We start from the raw sequence: 17,743 nt of genomic DNA, 5'->3' as shown, positions 1-17,743 counted from the left end.
TTAACCTCAGAACCAGTGGCCCATTCTTTTGAATATCCTTCATGGTCAGAAGTCATCATCCTGTGAAGAAGTTTTGCAGGTTTTGAAACAATCCAAAGTCACTCAGGACGAGTCTGATGACACATTCGGGCATTTCAAGTTGTAAAGTTATGGGACTACCGTTCCAGTGTGTCTCAAAGGTGGTTCCAGGTGGAAGAGTTTTGCATCACTGGGGTACATGCATCACTCCACACGATGTCCAGACTGTGGAAACGCCATATGCTCCGTGTCCTGATGTCCACTGTGTGCTGTAGCTTTTAGTTCCAAGTTGACATTCTGAGTCCCAGACCCATGGCAGGAAGGGACCAAGTGCCTTTTTTTTTTTTTTTCTTTTTTTTGCGGTACGCGGGCCTCTCACTGTTGTGGCCTCTCCCGTTGCAGAGCACAGGCTCCGGACGCGCAGGCTCAGCGGCCATGGCTCACGGGCCCAGCCGCTCCACGGCATGTGGGATCTTCCCGGACCGGGGCACGAACCCGTGTCCCCTGCATCGGCAGGCGGACTCTCAACCACTGCGCCACCAGGGAAGCCTCAAGTGCCCTTTTTAGCTCTTCTCTGTACTTGTTAAAATCTGCATTACAAATTGCAGATTATAACTACACAGTTATAAAAAGCTATTTTTATTTTAAAGAGCTTTCAAAAATTGAGATATAATTCACATACCATACAGTGCGCACAATTCAGTGGTTTTTAGTACATTCACAAAGTTGTGCAACCATCTCTATAATCTAATTTTAGAACACTTTTGTCACATCAGAAAGAAACCCTGTGCTTCCCCATTATTCTTACCAACCCCGCCCCCCGCCCTAGGCAGCTCATAACTGGGTCATGTACAATATTTGTCCCTTTGTGTCTGGCAGCTTTTACTTAACATAATGTTTTCAAGGTTAATTTTCAAGTAATATCAGTATTTCATTCCTTTTTATGGCTGAATAATATTCCATTGCATATATATCCCATATTTTGTTTGTATCTCCATCAGCTGATGGACATTCGAGTTGTTACTACTTTCTGGCTATTATGAATAATGTTGCTATGAAATTTGGAAGCAACTTTTTTGTTTTTTGGCCGCACTGTGCAGCATGCAGGATCTTAGTTCCCTGACCAGGGATGGACCCCATGCCCCCTCCAGTGGAAGGTGAAGTCTTAACCGCTGGACTGCCAGGGAAGTCCCTGCATGCATTTTTTTGTGTGGATGTATTTTTTTTTAAATATCTATTTAGTTTGGCTGTGCTGGGTCTTAGTTGCAGCACGTGGGATCTTCGTTGCAGCATGTTAAGTTGTGGCATGAGGAATCTTTAGTTGCGGTATGCAGGCTCTTAGTAGCGGCCTGCATGTGGGATCTAGTTCCCTGACCAGGGATAGAACCCAGGCCCCTTGCACTGGACCACCAGGGAAGTCCCTGGATGTATGTTTTAATATCTCTTGGGTGTACACCTAAGCTTGGAAAAGAGTAATACATATGCTACGTTATGTGGAAACTCTATTTTTTCTTTTCCTATAAATTTATTTATTTATTTATTTATTTTTGGCTGCGTTGGGTCTTCATTGCTGCACATGGGCTTCCTCTAGTTGCGGCGAGCAGGGGCTAGTCTTCGTTGTGGTGTGCGGGCTTCTCACTGCAGTGGCTTCTCTTGTTGCGGAGCACAGGCTCTAGGCACACGGGCTTCAGTAGTTGTGGTGCACGGGCTTCAGTAGTTGTGGCACGCAGGATCAGTAGTTGTGGCTTGCGGGCTCTAGAGCGCAGGCTCAGTAGTTGTGGCGCATGGGCTTAGTTGCTCCGCGGCATGTGGGATCTTCCCGGACCAGGGCTCGAACCCGTGTCCCGTGCATTGGCAGGCAGATTCTTAACCACTGCACCACCAGGGAAGTCCCTAAAGTTTCATTTTCTAAACGTTAATTTGATAAGATGATTTTCTAAAGACACTCTGGGGTCAGAGTCCCAGTCCTTAAGGATCAGTGCCCAGGAGAAGGGAATGGCGTGTTTTGGAAAGGTAAGGGGCGGGCCTGTGCTCCCCTTCCCCTGGGCTCTCTGAGGTACCGTGCGCTGCCAGCACACTTACTGAGGATAATTCTGTCGACTGAAAAACTACCAGTGGAAACTATCCTGTGTTTTGTGTGGTACCAGCCAGATTTTTCTAGTGGGGAAAAAAAAAAACCAGAAAAAAAAAGACCTCCCCCTCCCCCACAAAGTTACTGCAACCACATGGGTGAGTCTGGCACTGAGGGCCAGAAGCCAGGAAGTGCAAACCACACCAGTCCTTTTATAGATAATCCTATGACCTGTGGTGATAGAGCGGTCGGCGGTGCCCCGGGACTGGGGGGCGAGAGGAGCCAGCTGAGTCGCGGTGTGGAAGAACTTTGGGGGCTGATGGAAATGTTGTATGCTTTGGTTATGGTGTGGGTTCTGTGGGCATACACACCAGTCCATACTCATCACACTCTAAGTGGCTGCATTTTATTGTATATAAATTATACTGCAGTAAAGTTTGATTTTTAGGAATATGAATGATAAACCTAATCATTTTCTTTCGACCTTGATTAAAACGAAAAGAAGCCATGCCCCAAAAGACATCTTGGGACACTCGAGAAGGAGAACTTTATTGACAAAATAACCTTGAGAATTCCAAGTCCTGGGTTACTTATTACTTTGCTCCGAGATAAGGGAGAGGGAGGTTGGAGAACAGGGAACGGGGAGCAGAGGGGCAAAGGCTGGCTCTCCTCTGTACCGAGTCCTGCTCTCGCCTCGTGCAGGGAGCAGGGGTGTCCCAAGGTCTTCCTGGGCCCTCCGTTTCCTGACGGCCACACGGCAGGGCCTTGTTCACCTAACCTGCAGCATCGTTTCCCGTGGAGAATGGCTCTGGGGCTCCTAGGGCACAGCAGCATGTCTGCTGGACCCATCACTACACAGACGGGCTGTGCTCCCCCCGTCGTGTTTCTCGTGGGGCTGTGCACGTATAATCGGTCAGGCCTGGGAGGTGTAAATCTCAGCGCAAACAAGCACCCAGGTGTGCTTCCGCTTTTCATTCTTTTCAGTCCATTGCTGGACAGTTTTAATCCTTAGAAAGTTCTTCAGCACAAACCTCTAACGTTAGAGTGTAGAGTGTATTCCCGTCAGGGAAAACAAGGCAGAGCGTAAGACACAGACAACTCTGCCTGACCACGCGGCCTGGATGCTGCTGTCACCTGGGCAGGGACAGACCACTCCCAAATCTGCAGCTCTTCTTCGTCTATGGCCCCATTTTAAGCTGGGCATATCACTGAATAAAGACTACATTTCCCAGCCTCCCTTGCAATGAGGTTGGGCATGTGGCTATGCTTTAGCCAATGGGATGTGAGTAGATTTGGCAAAAACAGACTTCTAGGAAGTGTCCTGGAGGGAGGGGGCCCAGGCCCTAGTTCACCTCTTCCTCCTCACTGTTGGCTGGAATGTAGACTTGATGGCTGGACATGGGCTGCCATTTTGAGCCATGTGAATGAAAGGTCCACCCAGCAGAATAACAGCCTGTATCCTAATGCCACACACCAGCCCCGGACCACCTGTTCTAACTTCAGTGATGAGAAATACATTCCATCTTGCTTACAGGCTACTGTTCTGTATATTGTCATATGTCTCTGGAAAGTTTATGGGACAATTTGGGTTGGGCTCCCTTGGGGGTTCTTGTCCATAGGGTACCAACGAGGAGGCAGAGGTGGATTTTATCCACCGGCGGGACACGTACTGGGGGTAAACCTGGTCTCCAGGCCCCACCTCTGAGCCGGCCAAGGGTTCAGACAGAGAGAGAAGTCCTTTCCTTGCTTATGCCCAACACAGACACTTCCTGTGGAATGGGGGATGGGGTGGGGAGACCGCTGGCAGACTCTGCAATTCCAATGCCAGCCTCACCTGACCATCAAAGCCTTGCCCGCCACCCTCTGCTGAGGCTCCAGGCTCTGTGGGGTGCTCTGGAAGCACCCCACTGCTGGCCCTGATGGTTCTGACGGACGTGGTCTGTGTCTTGAAGTGACTCACATGGTGGCCATGTCCACAGGGCTGTGACACATCCTGTGTCCTGCTGACCATCCACTCTTTGTGACTCCGGGGCCCTGAAATGTCCTCCCTTCCCCTTTTGACCAAATGGGAGAATACTGCACCACGGCCAATCGCTCCACGAGGACCGTGACGGGGTCACTTCCCCAGGCCCTGGTTTGGTTCTACTTCCGGGGCCTGCAGAAGCCAGGAGCCACTATGGGTTGTAAAACCAAGAATGTGGCCCACTGGCCAGCTCTACAAAGATCTTAAGTCATCGGCCACTGCCGTCGCCGACCTACAGTGCACCCTGAAAGGGGTTCGGGGGGAAGACGGGACGAGGCACTCTGTGATTTGGGAAAACAGGCCCCTTAGAGAGTTAGATAGATTTCAGGAAAAAGTTTAGTGAACCGGATTCCTGCCTCTTTCCATACACAGAAAAAAAGGCTAAAATCATTAATGGAAATACCCCTTCCCCGTGACTAGCAGTTACCTTCTACCGAGATGCGTGCTTGGCTGCACACACCCCCTGGCCCAGACCACACAGATCCTGGCCGCTCCCCCACCTCTTCAGAGCAGCCCCGCAGAGCTACTGAGAAGCTGTCTCCCAGGCTACAGTCCTCGGTAAGATCCGGAAGAAAACTCAGCTCACGGCTCCTACGTTGTGCATGTTTAATGCCAGTCAACAGGTTCAACACAGCTGCCCCTTCCAGGGACACGCCCACCCTCTCCAGGGCCCTCCTGCTGGGCAGCGGGCCTCTGTGGCCGCCCTTCTGCAAGGTGACCCCAGTTCTGGCCCTGCCCCCTCCCCCAAGCCCCACAGATTGCCGGTGTTGTCACTGTAGCCTAGACCGACCAGGCTCTGCTGGACGTTCTCTCCCGTGGTCGCCCGAGCGAGACCTGGGCCCACCTGACTTGCTCTCAGCCTTTCCGGCGCTTTCCTCTGCGCAGCGCGCACCTTCGCCCCGCCTCGCACGGGACGGCCACCGCGTGAAGCGGACCCAGTTTCTCGGCCCGAGCTGGGCCCGAGCGCCCCCAGCCGAAAGGCCTTCGGCTCCCTACCCCCAACCCCTCGCGCCGCGGCCCCGGCGCCCCGCGGCCGACCCCCCAAGGGCCCCGGCCACCTTTCAGGAGACGAGGTCGCGGGCTCCAGGCACGCGAGGCTGGTGCGGGGCGGCGCCACCAGTAGGCCCGGGTCCGCAGCAGGCGGCGGCGGCGGCGGGGGTGGGGGGTGCGGGCGCCTGCGCTCAGCGAAGGGCGGGCGGGGGTCTCGCCGCCCGGGCCCCCGGGCCCCAGGGCGCAGTGCTCGCTGCATCCGCAGGGTGGCAGCACAGCCCGCACCGCGCGGTGCTGGGCTGGCGTCCTCGGCCGGGTCCGAACCCTGCCATCGGGCGCTGCTCGCCGTGCTCGTTCGTGGGAGTCCCGCCCAAGGCGGGGGGCGTCCCGGGCTCCGAGAGCCATGTTTCGGGGGCCCTCGTCCTCATCCCTCGTCGCCCCTAGGACGCCGGGTGGGCGGCGGTCAGGGTCCCCGTGTTCAGCTCGGGCCGCCTCCGCCCCTCCCCCGTCTCGCCGAGGCCCGGGGTCCTCGGGCGCCGCCCCCGGGAGGGGGGCAGCACGCGCCCGCCCCAGCGTCCAATCACCCAGGCCGGGGGGCTGCGGGGGTATCCGGCCCTCCGTCTCCGGCTCAGACCCCCAGCCCGCGCGGGGCGCACCCAAGCCCCACGCGCAGCGGCGTCTGGTGGGCGGGGAGGGGGTGGGCGGCCTCCGGAACGAGCCGCCCTCCAGGCCGCGACCCCAGAACAGAGATGACAGCTGGTCTCTACTCCTCGCACCCCTGGCTCGGCGAGTGGGTGCGCGGGGCGGGGGTGGCGGGGGCGGCGCCCTTTCCCAGAGCCCGCGAGTGGCCCCCGCCGGTTCTGAATGCAGAGATCGGGCCTCTGTGAGCGCCCGTCCCTCCCCTCTCTCGGTCGGGCCCCCACTGCCGAGCCCCCGGCCTCCCGACGCTGGTTTCCCCCTGCGGGTGCCCCCACCTCGTCCCCCCTCCCCCGCCGATCCCCCGCCGCCCCCCACCCCCTTCTCATTAGCATAGCAGCTGCTCGCCGAGCGGAACCCGCTCGCAGGAAAGGGCAGAGGCCTCGAGGATGAATGGGGCCCGCGGCTTTGGAGGGGGCGAGAGAAGAAAGACCGACAGACGGACGCGCCGAGGGACAGTCCGACGTACAGCCAAGCAGAAGAATGCGCCGGGCAGAGGGAGGGGCGTGTTGGCGGCGAGCGGGGAGCCCAGGCCTGCCGAGGCGGAGTGGTGGGGGAGGGCGGCCTCCCCGAGACCCCGGAGCCCCGGGAGGGGCTGCGCTGGAGGCCTCGGGAGGAGAGGAGCCGTCGGTGATTCCCAGACTTCCCAGGGCCTGCACCCGCAGGCTCCGCGGCCTCAGGCTTTGTTTCCCAGTTGCACGCAGCGCCTCCTTTCCTGTCCTCAAGGCCCGGGTGGACGCCGGCCTCCTCTCCGCAGGCTCCACTGCGACGTCAGGAGGTACTTGGCCTTCCGAAGGTCAGAACTGCAGGGCCGCGTCCCTGTGCCTGTGTGCGACCGGGGCTGTGCCTCCCTGCGCTGAGCCAGGGCCTTTGAGGGACAGAGCCCGGAAGGCAGCCCCTTCCCTCTCCTCCTCCGAACCCGTCGCTTTGGCCCTTCGCTCTGGCCGGCTGTGTCCTGGCTCCCACGCCTGCTGGCTTTGGACATCACTCTTTCTGGCTGACCATTTTCCTGCATTTCCTGGTCTCCCTCTGGCATCCCTTCCAACAGTAAACACTTCCTGCGTCCGGCCAGGGTCAGGTCAGAGAGATGGACAGTTGGACAGGAGCTGCCAACACTCCTGGCCGGGGGGGTGGGGGGGGTGGTGGGAGGTGGGGGGGAGTGGGGCGGGCCCTGCCCTTGCCCATTTGGTCTGTCTGCTTTCTCCATGGCAGCCACTCCAGGGGTCCCAGAGGCCCAGCCCCGGGGAGGGTCAGCTGCGCCTTCTTTCTCTCCCTGGCCACAAAAAGGCTCGAAGAGCTGTTCCCACCCCTGAAGACCTGCCTGAGGCGGGGTGGGGGGGACTCCCAGGTGACAGGGGTCCCAGAGTGGGAGCCTGCACCCTCTGCTCATCTGTTTATAGCTTTGACCCCCTCTCCTGCGCGAGTGCCTGGGGTGGGAAGTGGAGACGAGGTCCGGCCCACCTGGGGTCCAGGTAGTGCCCAGGCCTTATACCCCAACAGCGTCCAAGTTCTAACACCTCCTCCTTTGGGGCCAGGCACCCCCAGCACCCTCAACCACTCCCCCTGAAGGCTCAGGTCAGGCCTTGCCCTGGGGCCTCATTTGCATCAAATATTCCACTCACCTCTGTGCCGTCTAACGAGGGAGCTGGTCCACCTAGTGGGCCAGCTGGGGGTCAGTAAATGCTTGTGTAACCAACTGAAAATTCACTCGGAAAATCCTCAGGGCAGAACAGAGTTGGAGATGCAAAGTAGGAACAGGGTAAGGGCAATGCGTCTGTCTTGGGACAAAATGTAGCTGCGCCCCCCTGAGGGGAAGCTGCCACCCTCAGGCTTCTCACAGGGGCTCTGGGAGCTTTACAGGAGAAAGTTATCTTGTAACTCTCGAGTCCCAGTAAAGTTAGAACTTCCTTCCGTCTCCTAAGGGGGGCCTGATCCCTCCTAAGACCCCCGTCTTTCTTCCTTCCGTCTCCTCTGGGCGGGCTACTCTTGCCCCTGGGGGATGTCCTCCCCTGCACCCTCTCCCATGCAAGCTTCCAGGGTGGACCCAGAGTTGAACTCGGGGTCTGTGCCCTGGGGGAGTGGCTGCCTCATCTCCCAGGCACCACCAGGGACCGGAGCAGAGGAAGGGGTCTCTTACTCATCAGAAGTTCCCCAAAATTTAAAAGATACCCTTTCTGTGCAGCAGGTGGTCCAGCAGAAACCCACAGTAGCAGGGAGCTAGAGGGGCCTGATCCCTGCTAAGGGGGGCCTGATCCCTCCTAAGACCCTTGGCATCTCAGGCTGGCTTTGGGAAGGGGAAGGGCGGGAAGAGCTTCAAGTAGAACTTTCCACGTGGAGGCCTTTGCCAGGGAGCAGAGGAAGTGGTTGTGGGCGCCCTCAGGTGCCCCACTCCCATGGCTGGAAGCAGGCAGGCGGGCCCTCACAAGTCCTGTGCGTGGCCACTGCGGTGCCTTTGAGCTGAGCCAAGAGGCAGCTTACCAGGCTCTGTCTTCAGGTGGAAACAAGCCAAGCGCTGCACAGCCGTCACCCGCAAACAGCATGTTGCCGCCTGACCCTCGTCCCGGTGCCAAGCCCAAGAAGAACCAACAAACTTTTTTTTAATATAAAAAGATCAATGAAAAATTTATTTATAAATTTTTCACGCTGGGCTACAAGTCTATATCGTACACTCAGGAATGTGCTGCAGACTTCATCCAGTTAAAAGTGATCACACCGGGACCCATACACAGCTTCCATGTAAGCCTAGAAAGTCTTAACATTAATTAACATAATTAAAAAAGGTATTTGCATCTAGAAAAAATATACAGAAAAACTCCTTTTGGAGTAATCTGTGCCTCAGTTTCAATGTCTGCTTGTTTCACTGACATTATCAATATATTCTTCTCACACAAAGTTTTATAAAAAGCCACAGATGACTGCCCAAATCTGACCAGCCACGCACAAAGGGCCTCCACCCACCTGTGTCCTCAAGTGCTCCCCATTTTTGCACGAAGGGTCAGCAGCACTTCTACCCAGGGGAAGCCTCATTTAAATTTGAATAATTCAGCCTCCCTTTTATTTCTCAGGATCAAAACAACAAGGGGTGTGGGGTTGCATAGAAAATTGGAACCTCTGAAACCAGGAAGGGCGCCTTTCGGGACAGAAAGTGACGCAGAAGCACCGCCTTCGTCCTAGGTCCTCGCGCGGCCCCTCCCGGCGGCCCCTCCCCCGTGGCAGGATTTTCGGATTCGAATCGGGTCCTTGAAGCTCCGGGAGGCTGAAGAGGGGCAAAGCGGCCCTTCAGCTCACTCAGCAATTAGCACAAGAGATTCACAGTCTTATAGGCATTTTATAAAAATATAAATATGGGTACAGTTGCCCTCACAACGCTGGATACAACGCCCTTTAAAATTGGGTCTATAACCAAGATTCAAAAAATACACCTAAAACTTGGCTTAAAATATGTTAATATTTTATATTCTGTCATAAATGTTATGACATTTAATCGTGGCAAATCCATTTACTTTTTTAAAAAAAGTGTGCAATCGACTGTTAACTATAATAGAACTCACTAGAAAAGGCTTGATCCCCACCCCCACCCCCCCATCACCGCCACACCCGAGCACCCAGGCTCCCGCGGAAGCTTTGCAAACCGGCAGGCTTGGGGGATGGTGGCCTCTCACCGGACAAGGCGGAGGGAGGCCGGGGGCTTCCAAAACTCACGCGGAATTGTGTGTGTGAGTGTGAGAGAGAGGAGGAAAGGGAGGGCGGGGAGGAGGGGAGAGAGGTGAGGGAGAGAAGCCGGAGGGAGACGGAGCAGCACGGGGAAACCAGCAGGCTGGGCGGTATTTCAGTGCAACCAAGAAATGACAGACTCAAGTTTTTAGTTTTAAGACTAGAAAAAAAAAATGCATCTTCCCCCCCATAACCACATTGACCACGCGAAATATTTTCCAAACAGAAAACTCAGGCGCACAAACAAAACCCACAAATATGCACACACGTGATAAATAGTTTAGAAGCCCGGGAAGAGCAGAGCGTCGTCTCCGTCGCGCGTCGGCCACGGGTCCTTCCACCTTCAGGAGAACATTTTGAGCGGAGGATCCGGTGTCTCGGGATTCCGAACTTGCTGGTAGCGAGACTCAAATTTCAAAGGGGCTGGAGCCCGCGCCCTGCCCCCACCCGCGCGGCGGCGGGCGGGGCCGTGGGAAGCGCTCCGGCCGGTCCCCGGCGGCCGCGGGGGGCGCCGACCCCGGGCCGCGGGTGGGCGGGCGCGGCTCCTGTGGGCACCGACTTGCGCGCCGGACTTGTGGTGGCCGCGGGCGCCGAGGGCCGGGCGCACACCGAGGTAGTTGGAGGGAAGGTACAGCAGGGAGGACACGCGCGGGGTCCGCGCGCGGGTCGGGGTCCGGGCCGGCATCACCGGCCGCTGCCCGCGTACTTGGCCTTGGTGATGAGATAGAGCACGATGTCCTGGTGGCCGCCGAACGCGGCGATGTGCAGCGCGCTCCAGCCGTCGCGGTTGGCCAGGCGGATGTCGGCGCCGAACTTGACCAGCAGCTTCACGAGCTCCAGGTTGCCGTCGATGACCGACTGGTGCAGCGCCGTCTGGCCCTCGGGCCCGAACGAGTTCACGTTGAACTCGCAGTTGGTCATGTTCTGCAGCAGCGACTGCAGTTCCTGCGTGTTGCCCTTGCGCACGGCCTCCTGGAAGATGCGCTGCGTCTGCGGCGCCGAGCAGGTGGACAGCTCGGCCTGGCTCATGCTGCCGCCGGGCGCTGGCCGCAGGCCGGGCCGGGGCTCAGCGCGGGCGGCGGCTTCGGCGCGGGCCCCCGGCTGCCTCGGGGCGCGCCGCGGCGCATGGAGGGCGCGGCGCCCCTGGGCCCCGCACGCCGCCGCTAGGCGCTCCGGGCAATGGGGGCCAGGGGCCGCCGCCGCGGGACCCCCGCCACATCCAGCCGCGCCCGGCGGGCGGGCGACCGGGGCGGGCGCTGCGCTCGCGGGGCCGGCCGGGCCGGGGCGGCGGCGCCGCGCGCTCCCGGTCCTTGCTCGCTCCGGCTGCGGCTCCCACGCGGCCCCCACGCGCCTCCCCACGCGCCGCTGCACTCGCCCACCCGCCCGCCGCGCCTGGGCGACTTTTACCTCCTTTATATTTGCATAACAATAGGGCGCCCGTGACGCGCGCGCCGGCGGCCCGCCGATTGGGCGGCGCCCGCGTGGGGGCGGTGCCGGGGCGGGGCGTGTCGGGGGCGTGTCGGGGGGTTGTGCAGCGCGGCAGGGGGCGCTGGTCGCCGGCCGCACGGGGCCGGGAGCCAGGTGGCCGTGTGTGTGTGTGTGTGTGTGTGTGTGTGTGTGTGTGTGTGTGTGTGTGTGTGTGTGTGTGTGTGTGTGTGTGTGTGTGTGTGTGTGTGTGTGTGTGTGTGTGTGTGTGTGTGTGTGTGTGTGTGTGTGTGTGTGTGTGTGTGTGTGTGTGTGTGTGTGTGTGTGTGTGTGTGTGTGTGTGTGTGTGTGTTGGGGGGGGGAGTCCGCGTCTCTACCGTCGTCCCGCCCACTCTCCCTCCGGCCACCCGGGGAATTCCAAGCTCCCTGTGAGGACAGATCAGGCCAGGGCCGAGCGCGACCCCGAGGGGACCCGAGGGCGACCTCCCCTGGGTGGGTCTTCGCGGGCATTTCAGACTCGGGGGGCCTGGGTGGAGATCCCGGGTCTCACTCTGCTCTCCTGGAGCGCTGGCCACGGACCCTCAGCGTTCCCAGCACCCCGGGCGCTCGCGGTGACGAGACCCGCCAAGCCCGGCCCGCGGGACGCATTTCCACGAGGCTGACACCCCCATGAAGAGCGCGGGCGTGTGACCTCAGCCACGCGGGGCCCTCCCGCTCGAGGACGGCTCCCCTGGCGGCCCGGGTCACCCCGAGTTTGCTCCCTAACTTGAGGGGCACGAGGGGCCAGGCCCTGAGGCTTCCGCCCTGCCCGGAGAAGCAGCAGGTCTGTAGGTGCGGAGGCCCAGGGCTGGGGGCGGTTTGGCAGTGGGGCTCCTCAGTGGGGGCCTGCCGCGCTCTCCTGGGCCACCCCCATCAGCACGAACGGGACCGGTAAGGCCTGGCCAGGTGAGCAGCCCCAGGGAAGGTGCCAATGCTGCTCTGAAAGAGAACTCTGAAATGACTCATTTCCAAACAGTAAACGCATCTTCTATTGACACTCGAACACTGCAGCCCCATTTCCTCGATAGGATTGAACAGTCCAGAGCTCTGCCGTGGTCGTTGGAAATTAAGGAGGAATGAATCTCGGAGCAGTAGGCCTGGGGCAGGGACTGGGATTGTTTCAGAGGCTGCTGGGAATTCCCGGGGAGGCAGCTCAGGGCCTCGGCAGGGAAGACCACCCTGTTAGGCCTTGTCTGGGGATGAGCTCGGTGGGTGTCTGCCCCATGCCCCCCAGGCCTCGAGACTCAGGGTGAGCCCTCACCTTGCTCCGTGACCTGGGAAGAGTTGCAGCCAAACCGAAGGAAACACTGGGCAAGACCTCAGGCCTGACCCTGGCTGACTCCCTCGGGGTCCTTCCAGTGGCTGGGGAGGGCCGCCAGAGCCCCTTGCTTAGCTCTTCTCTTCCTGAGGCTGGTGGTCCAGCTGCTCTGTTCAGACCTAACCACCCCCCTACCCCCAGGAGCTCTCCACTATGCAGGTGGGTAAGCCCGGGGCTGTGCTTGGCCTGGCCGTGGGTGCCCCTATTGGGAGCCCCTCCTTTGCCCCACTCATCCTGTGGGGACGTGTCCATGGGCGCAGTAAGGGGGCCTGGATTAGTGGCTGCTGAACTGACCACCTCCCCAGCACCAGAGTCAAGGCATGGCTCGGAGGGAGGCCCAGCTGAGGCTGTCCTGGGCTCTGTGCACCCAGACCCACGTTCACCTCTGGGCAGGGACCCTTGGAGTGGGGAGGTGTGACCCTGTGCAAGGCCATGACCTGTTGGGCAACCCGCCCCTGCCTGCCGCTCCCTGGAAAAGCATGGAGGGGAGGGATCTCTGAGGACATGTCTAGGGCAGGACCTCCTTCCAGTCACATCTGTGGTTTTTGTGTATCCGCCAGGGCCTGGCTGTGCCCAGGGCCGTCCCCAGAAGGTGGTAGGTTCACAGAGAAGCCCCAGCCCAGGTGGGCTGAGGCCCCCTGGCCTGGAGAAGAGCATCTGGAGACCCCGCTGGGTCCGAGAGCAGAGCCTGGGAGAAAAGTCCCATTGACACCCCTGGCGGGCGTCAGACAAAGGGCCCCTGTGAGCTCAGTGTGGGAACGCGCGGCCGCCACCTCGAGCCATGAAATCGTCAGCTCGGTGCCCCTGGCAGGGACGGTGCGGCTGGAGTGGCCACAGGAGCGTAGCCTGAGGTCGCTGCCCGCCCCACCCTTGCTTCGCAGCATGGGTCAGACAGGTGTAGCTCCGGCTACCACCTGGGCCTCCCCCTCAACGTGCTGCTCGTTTGTGGGGCTGGGGTGATGGCCACCCTGTCCACCTGTCCACGGGGAGCCGATGGAAGGCCCGTGGCTTCTGCTCCACCGCGGCTGAGGGTAATTTTTCTCGGGGTCGCTCGGGTCCACGCCCCATGTGCCAGGAGCTGCCCTGTTCAAGGACAGGACAGGGAGAGGGACATGTGGGGCACGGGCTCCAGGAAGCACTTGCCCATGTTTGCTGAAGGACATGTCCGAAAGGAGGATGTTTGTTCCAAATGCCTTGCGGGGGGAGGAGGCTCATCCCTGCAGACCCAGTCCTGGGGCTCAGAGAAGCCCCTCCCATGTGCGTGGCATTCCTTGGTGGTGTGGTCACTTCCACAAACAGGCAGGGGGCTCACTGGCTCTGAGGGAGAAGCCCTCAACCTGGATCTGGGGGGACAGACCCAACCCTGACTGCAAGCCTGGACCCCTGTCCTCCTGGGAGCTGGCCCAGGGGTGACACCCTGGAAGGCCATGGTGGGATGGAGTCCAGGGCTGGAGAGGGCTCGCACCTCCTTCTGGGGACCTTCCCCAAGGCTGGGAAGGTCTGGGAGGGGCGGCCGGGATAGGACAGTGTGGAAGGGGCGATGGCCAGAGCTGGGCCAAGGCCCGTGGCCACCTTAAAGCGCTCGGCAGGGGTGGGAGGGTGAGCGCACAGGCGGGCAGTGGGGGCGGGGCTTCCAGCTAATTCATTAAAATGTGTCGGGGAGCGTGGGAAAGAGGAGAGTGTTTCTTCCCAGCAGCCCAGACACCTGGTAGAAGGGCCGAGAGGATAGAGATCAAATAACAAACACTCAGCCCCGGGCCAGCGGCGGCCTGAGCGGAGGAAGGACGCCCGGGGCAGGAACTGCAGCAGACAATCGCTGCAGCGGCAGGCCTGGCACCGGGGCCACAGCCCACCCTGTCGGCCTGGCGTCTGACCCCTAGCCCAGAAAGGGGCCTGAAGCGGTCACGGGGCACGGAAGGCACTTCCCGATGGGCGAGGACCAGGGTGGGGGCTGGGGCCTAGGATGGGCTGGCAGGGAGCGAGTGAGCCCGGAGGGTCCCCGGACAGACGCAGCCAGTCTGGGCAGCAGAGGGGTGGGGAGGCGGGAAGCCCAGCTGGATGGGGCGGGCGTGGCGTGAGGACCAGGTCCCAGTCAGCTGTCCTCTCCTCTCCCTAGAGGGCTGCGCAGGGGGAAGGGCAGAGCGGAGCTGGGGCCTGACCTGCCTGGCGGGCCTGGAAGGACACGGGCCTCGTCTCCCTGAGCCTGTGGTCCTGGCCTCTCCCTGGCTCCGGCCTCTGTCTGTCCAGGGCCGGCTGCGACACCAGGGCCTCGGGTCACAGAAGAGTCTCCAGGATGCAGCTGGGCTGGGGAGCGGGGCCGGCACCCCCGGCTGCTTCCTCTTAACCCTACAGGGGGGAGGAGTGTGGACGGGGCTGCCGTCCCAGGACAGGACGTGCGGCTGGAGGTCCTGCTCTTGGAAGCAGCACCCCAGCGCAGAGGGTCCCCGCCCTGGTGGGCGCCCACTCACCCTGGCACCCCTGCCCACCCCTTTGGCTCGGTGGCAGAGCTGGCCCTCGCACGCAGCCCACGTCCCTGGGATGGCCTTCCTCTCTCCATCTGTGGGGCGACGCCCTGGCCCAGCAGGCCCCTGGGTTGCTGGGGAGCTGAGTGGGTCAGTGCCGGGCACCCAGCAGGGGGCTACACCCTGGGGGGCTCAGAGGCATTGGCCACCCTTGTGTGGTCAGGAACAGAGGGACGGGGCAGAGGCCGGCATGGCACCGTCCGTGCCCCGCGGGCCTGCAGGTGTGCCCCGCCCTGGGGAGAGGCGGCACCCTCCCCCGCCCCCAGGCCCCGCCACTCGGAGGCTTCCGCCTGGCTCCTCAGCAAATCTGAGCTGGTTTCCGCCCCGGGGCAGGAAGGACAGGAAAGGGATGTGAGCCGGGGTGGGTGTGCATTCCTGGGGGTGAGCCAGGAGGAGGCAGGCGAGGGCAAGACGGGTCTGTGCCCAGGCCCTCTGCTCGCAGGAGCCCCGACCCGGCTCCACCGCCCGGCCCTGTGGGCCCTCTGGGTGTTGGCACTGGCTCTGAGCCTTAGTTTCCCTTGGGAGTGGGGGCGGCAGCAGCTACTTCCTGCTGTTGGGAGGATGGAGGCTCAAACGCACATGTGCTCAGGGCCCTCCAACACGGTGCTGACTGCTGGTCTCGCTCATGCGAGGAGGCCACCCAGCCCTGAGCCTGCGTGAAGGAAAGAGGCCCTGTAGGAACATGGCCCAGCCAGGGCCTGTTGCCTAGGAAGGACCCCCATCCGCGCTCACTGGAGTCTGAAGCGCCAGGAGGGTCTCGAGGGCAGCCCGGCTGGGCCCCGGGCCCACTGCGGGGAGTGAGTGGTGCAGGGGCCGGCACGTACCGCCACAGCAAGGTGGGTGGACCACGCAGTACATGGGGCCCAGCCACCCGTCCTGCACCCCTCCAGCCCCGCTGAGCACCAGCAGACTTGGGGAGCCCCCCCCCGGTGCGGCCCTCCCGCCTCTGCCCAGGCCGTTTCCTCCTGCAGGCATGCCTCCCGAATGCCTCCTTGCTGAGCGCCGGGCAGTTCTTGGCTCAGGGTCCAAGCCTCCTGCCCGCGAGGAAAGCTCCGTCTTCCCGGGACGGCTGCGAGGGACTGAGCGCGCTCGGGGCTATGGGGTGAGACGGTACCCAGCAGCGGGAGTCCACGGCCACCACCCGTGCAGCTTTTCCACTTTATTGCCGGCTGCCTGGGCCCCCAGGGGTGAGGCAGGCCACAGGGCCGTGGGCCCAGTCCTCAGGAGGGGCTGCTGGCTGGGCTGGGGGCTCTGCTCGGCTCGCGGGAGCCGGGGACACCTTCCAGAACCTCTCGGAAGTTCTCGGCGACTCGGCCCAGGTGGGAGCCCTCCCAGAAGACTTTGCCGCAGCCCGTGCAGCAGTAGAAATGCCGCAGCCCCGGCCTCCGCAGCACGCCTGCCGGGACCCCCGACAGCTGCAGTCGGGTGCCGTTGCCCAGTGTGGCCGGCACGCGGCTCTGCAGGTCCTCCTCCTCCAGCCAGCGGCAAGAGGGCTCGTAGGTGCAGCCCCCAGGGGCCTCCTCTGGGGCTGAGCCTGGACAGGCGGAGCAGCCACCCTGAGCCCCCGCCCTTAGGCATGCGGCTCCCACCCCACTCTCTCCAGGGGCCCCTCCTTCCATTTCCCTAGCCACCCCCCCACCCTGCCTCCCCTACCCAGGGACCTCTGGATCACAGGTGACTGACCCCTCTCTCTTCCCAGCCCTCCCTGACACTGCCCCCCAATCCCCCAGGGCACAGGGACCAGCCCCTCAGAGTGGTCCCCTCTGCCCCATCCTGGGGGGGGTCCAGATGCCGGGGCCCCTTGTGTCCTTGGTGGGTGCTCCCAGGGCTCACCTGTCTCCCGTTCATCCTCGATTTGGGCGGCCTCGTCACCTGTCAATCAAGGATGTCAGGGTCTGTTCTAAGGATAGACTGGCAGCCCCAGCGCCCACAGGGCACCTTGAAGTGCCCAGCCTTTCCCCCACCCCCAGCAGAGAGGGCAAAGGGCAGGGGACCAAGAAGCTTTGGCGCCAGCCCATGGGAACTCACACCTTGGGAGGTTCTTGGGGCTCAAAGGTCCCTGGGAACCATGTTCTGGGCGTAAGATCGGCCGATTAGGGAACTTGGGGGCCTGAGAACCGGCGGGCAGGGGGGGTGGGGGCGGCCCGTCGGTGGCGATGAGCAGATAAGCCCACTGCCAAGGAGGGAGTTTCGCAACCAGCCAGCACCAGGTCGGTGGGCGGGCAGGGGCCCAAGGGACCGCTGGAGCTCAGGGTGTGGGAGAGACCCTGGGAGGCGGCCTCCTCCTGACCCTGCGGGAGGGCCCCACCCGCACCCAGGGCACGGTGTGACGGCCAGGCCGGCAGCAGCCAGGGGCCAGTGCGGGATGGAGGCGGCGACGGCCGAGGAGCCCTGGCCAGCAGGTGGGAGAAGCGTCCCCCAGGCCCGTTGACCCTCGTAATTTGCTTGGCAAACATTTCTTTGCAGATGGTTCCAGATTAACTGCAGCCAGATCTGAATGGACGAGGCGCCCAAACCAGCCCTGTCGCCCCCGTGGAGCCCAGCGAGGTCATGACCTCCGTCTGGCCTCCTTGCTCCGCCACAGCCTGTCTGGCCCCAGCCCTTACCTGCCAGCTCGTGAGGGTGCTGCCCAGGACAAGTGTGAGCCTCTGGGTGGGGTGTCGGGGGCTCGGCGGGGCTGGAGCCGGGGGGGGCCCTGTGGGGGGCGCTGCTTGTGCCCTGCCCCTCCCCCCAGCCTCCAGCACGCCCTGGCCATGCTGTGGAGAGCTGAGAGCTGCACAGGGCCGGACACAGGCCGTCGTGACAGCGCAACCACTACGTGGGTGGCCCCAGATCTCCGAGGGAGGCGGGAAGGACAGTGAGAACAGCTGGAGGAACACCAGCTGTGCAGAGGGGCCCGGAGGCACCCCGGTCTCAAGCTCACCCCT

At 61.6% G+C, this 17,743-nt stretch overlaps 2 protein-coding genes across 4 annotated transcripts in view; both read right to left on the bottom strand.

Moving 5' to 3' along the window:
- Positions 1–8,375: 8,375 nt before the first annotated feature.
- On the bottom strand, positions 8,376–10,863 carry NRARP (NOTCH regulated ankyrin repeat protein). The gene has a single exon (XM_060013221.1). It carries the CDS (start codon positions 10,539–10,541, stop codon positions 10,197–10,199), a length of 345 nt encoding a protein of 114 aa, XP_059869204.1. The 5' UTR covers positions 10,542–10,863; the 3' UTR covers positions 8,376–10,196.
- A 5,103-nt stretch (positions 10,864–15,966) lies between these two features.
- EXD3 (exonuclease 3'-5' domain containing 3) overlaps positions 15,967–17,743 on the bottom strand; it is a 76,421-nt gene continuing 74,644 nt past the window's right edge. For all 3 annotated transcript variants that reach the window (XM_060013692.1, XM_060013694.1, XM_060013693.1), the window contains 2 exons: positions 16,650–16,688; positions 15,967–16,350 (listed from right to left, as the gene is read on the bottom strand). In XM_060013692.1, coding sequence (XP_059869675.1) covers positions 16,037–16,350; positions 16,650–16,688 — 353 coding nt within the window. In that variant the 3' untranslated portion in view covers positions 15,967–16,036. The remainder of the gene's footprint in view (positions 16,351–16,649; positions 16,689–17,743) is intronic.

This window comes from Delphinus delphis, chromosome 6 (assembly GCF_949987515.2).
Source record: "Delphinus delphis chromosome 6, mDelDel1.2, whole genome shotgun sequence".
NCBI classification, from domain to species: Eukaryota; Metazoa; Chordata; class Mammalia; order Artiodactyla; family Delphinidae; genus Delphinus; species Delphinus delphis.
The sequence above is the reverse complement of the archived record's forward strand: the minus strand, read 5'-3'. Positions and strand labels throughout refer to the sequence as shown.

What these genes read in the sequence shown, in the direction of transcription:
- NRARP (XM_060013221.1), bottom strand. Translation starts at nt 10,541, where the DNA reads ATGAGCCAGGCCGAGCTGTCCACCTGCTCGGCGCCGCAGACGCAGCGC.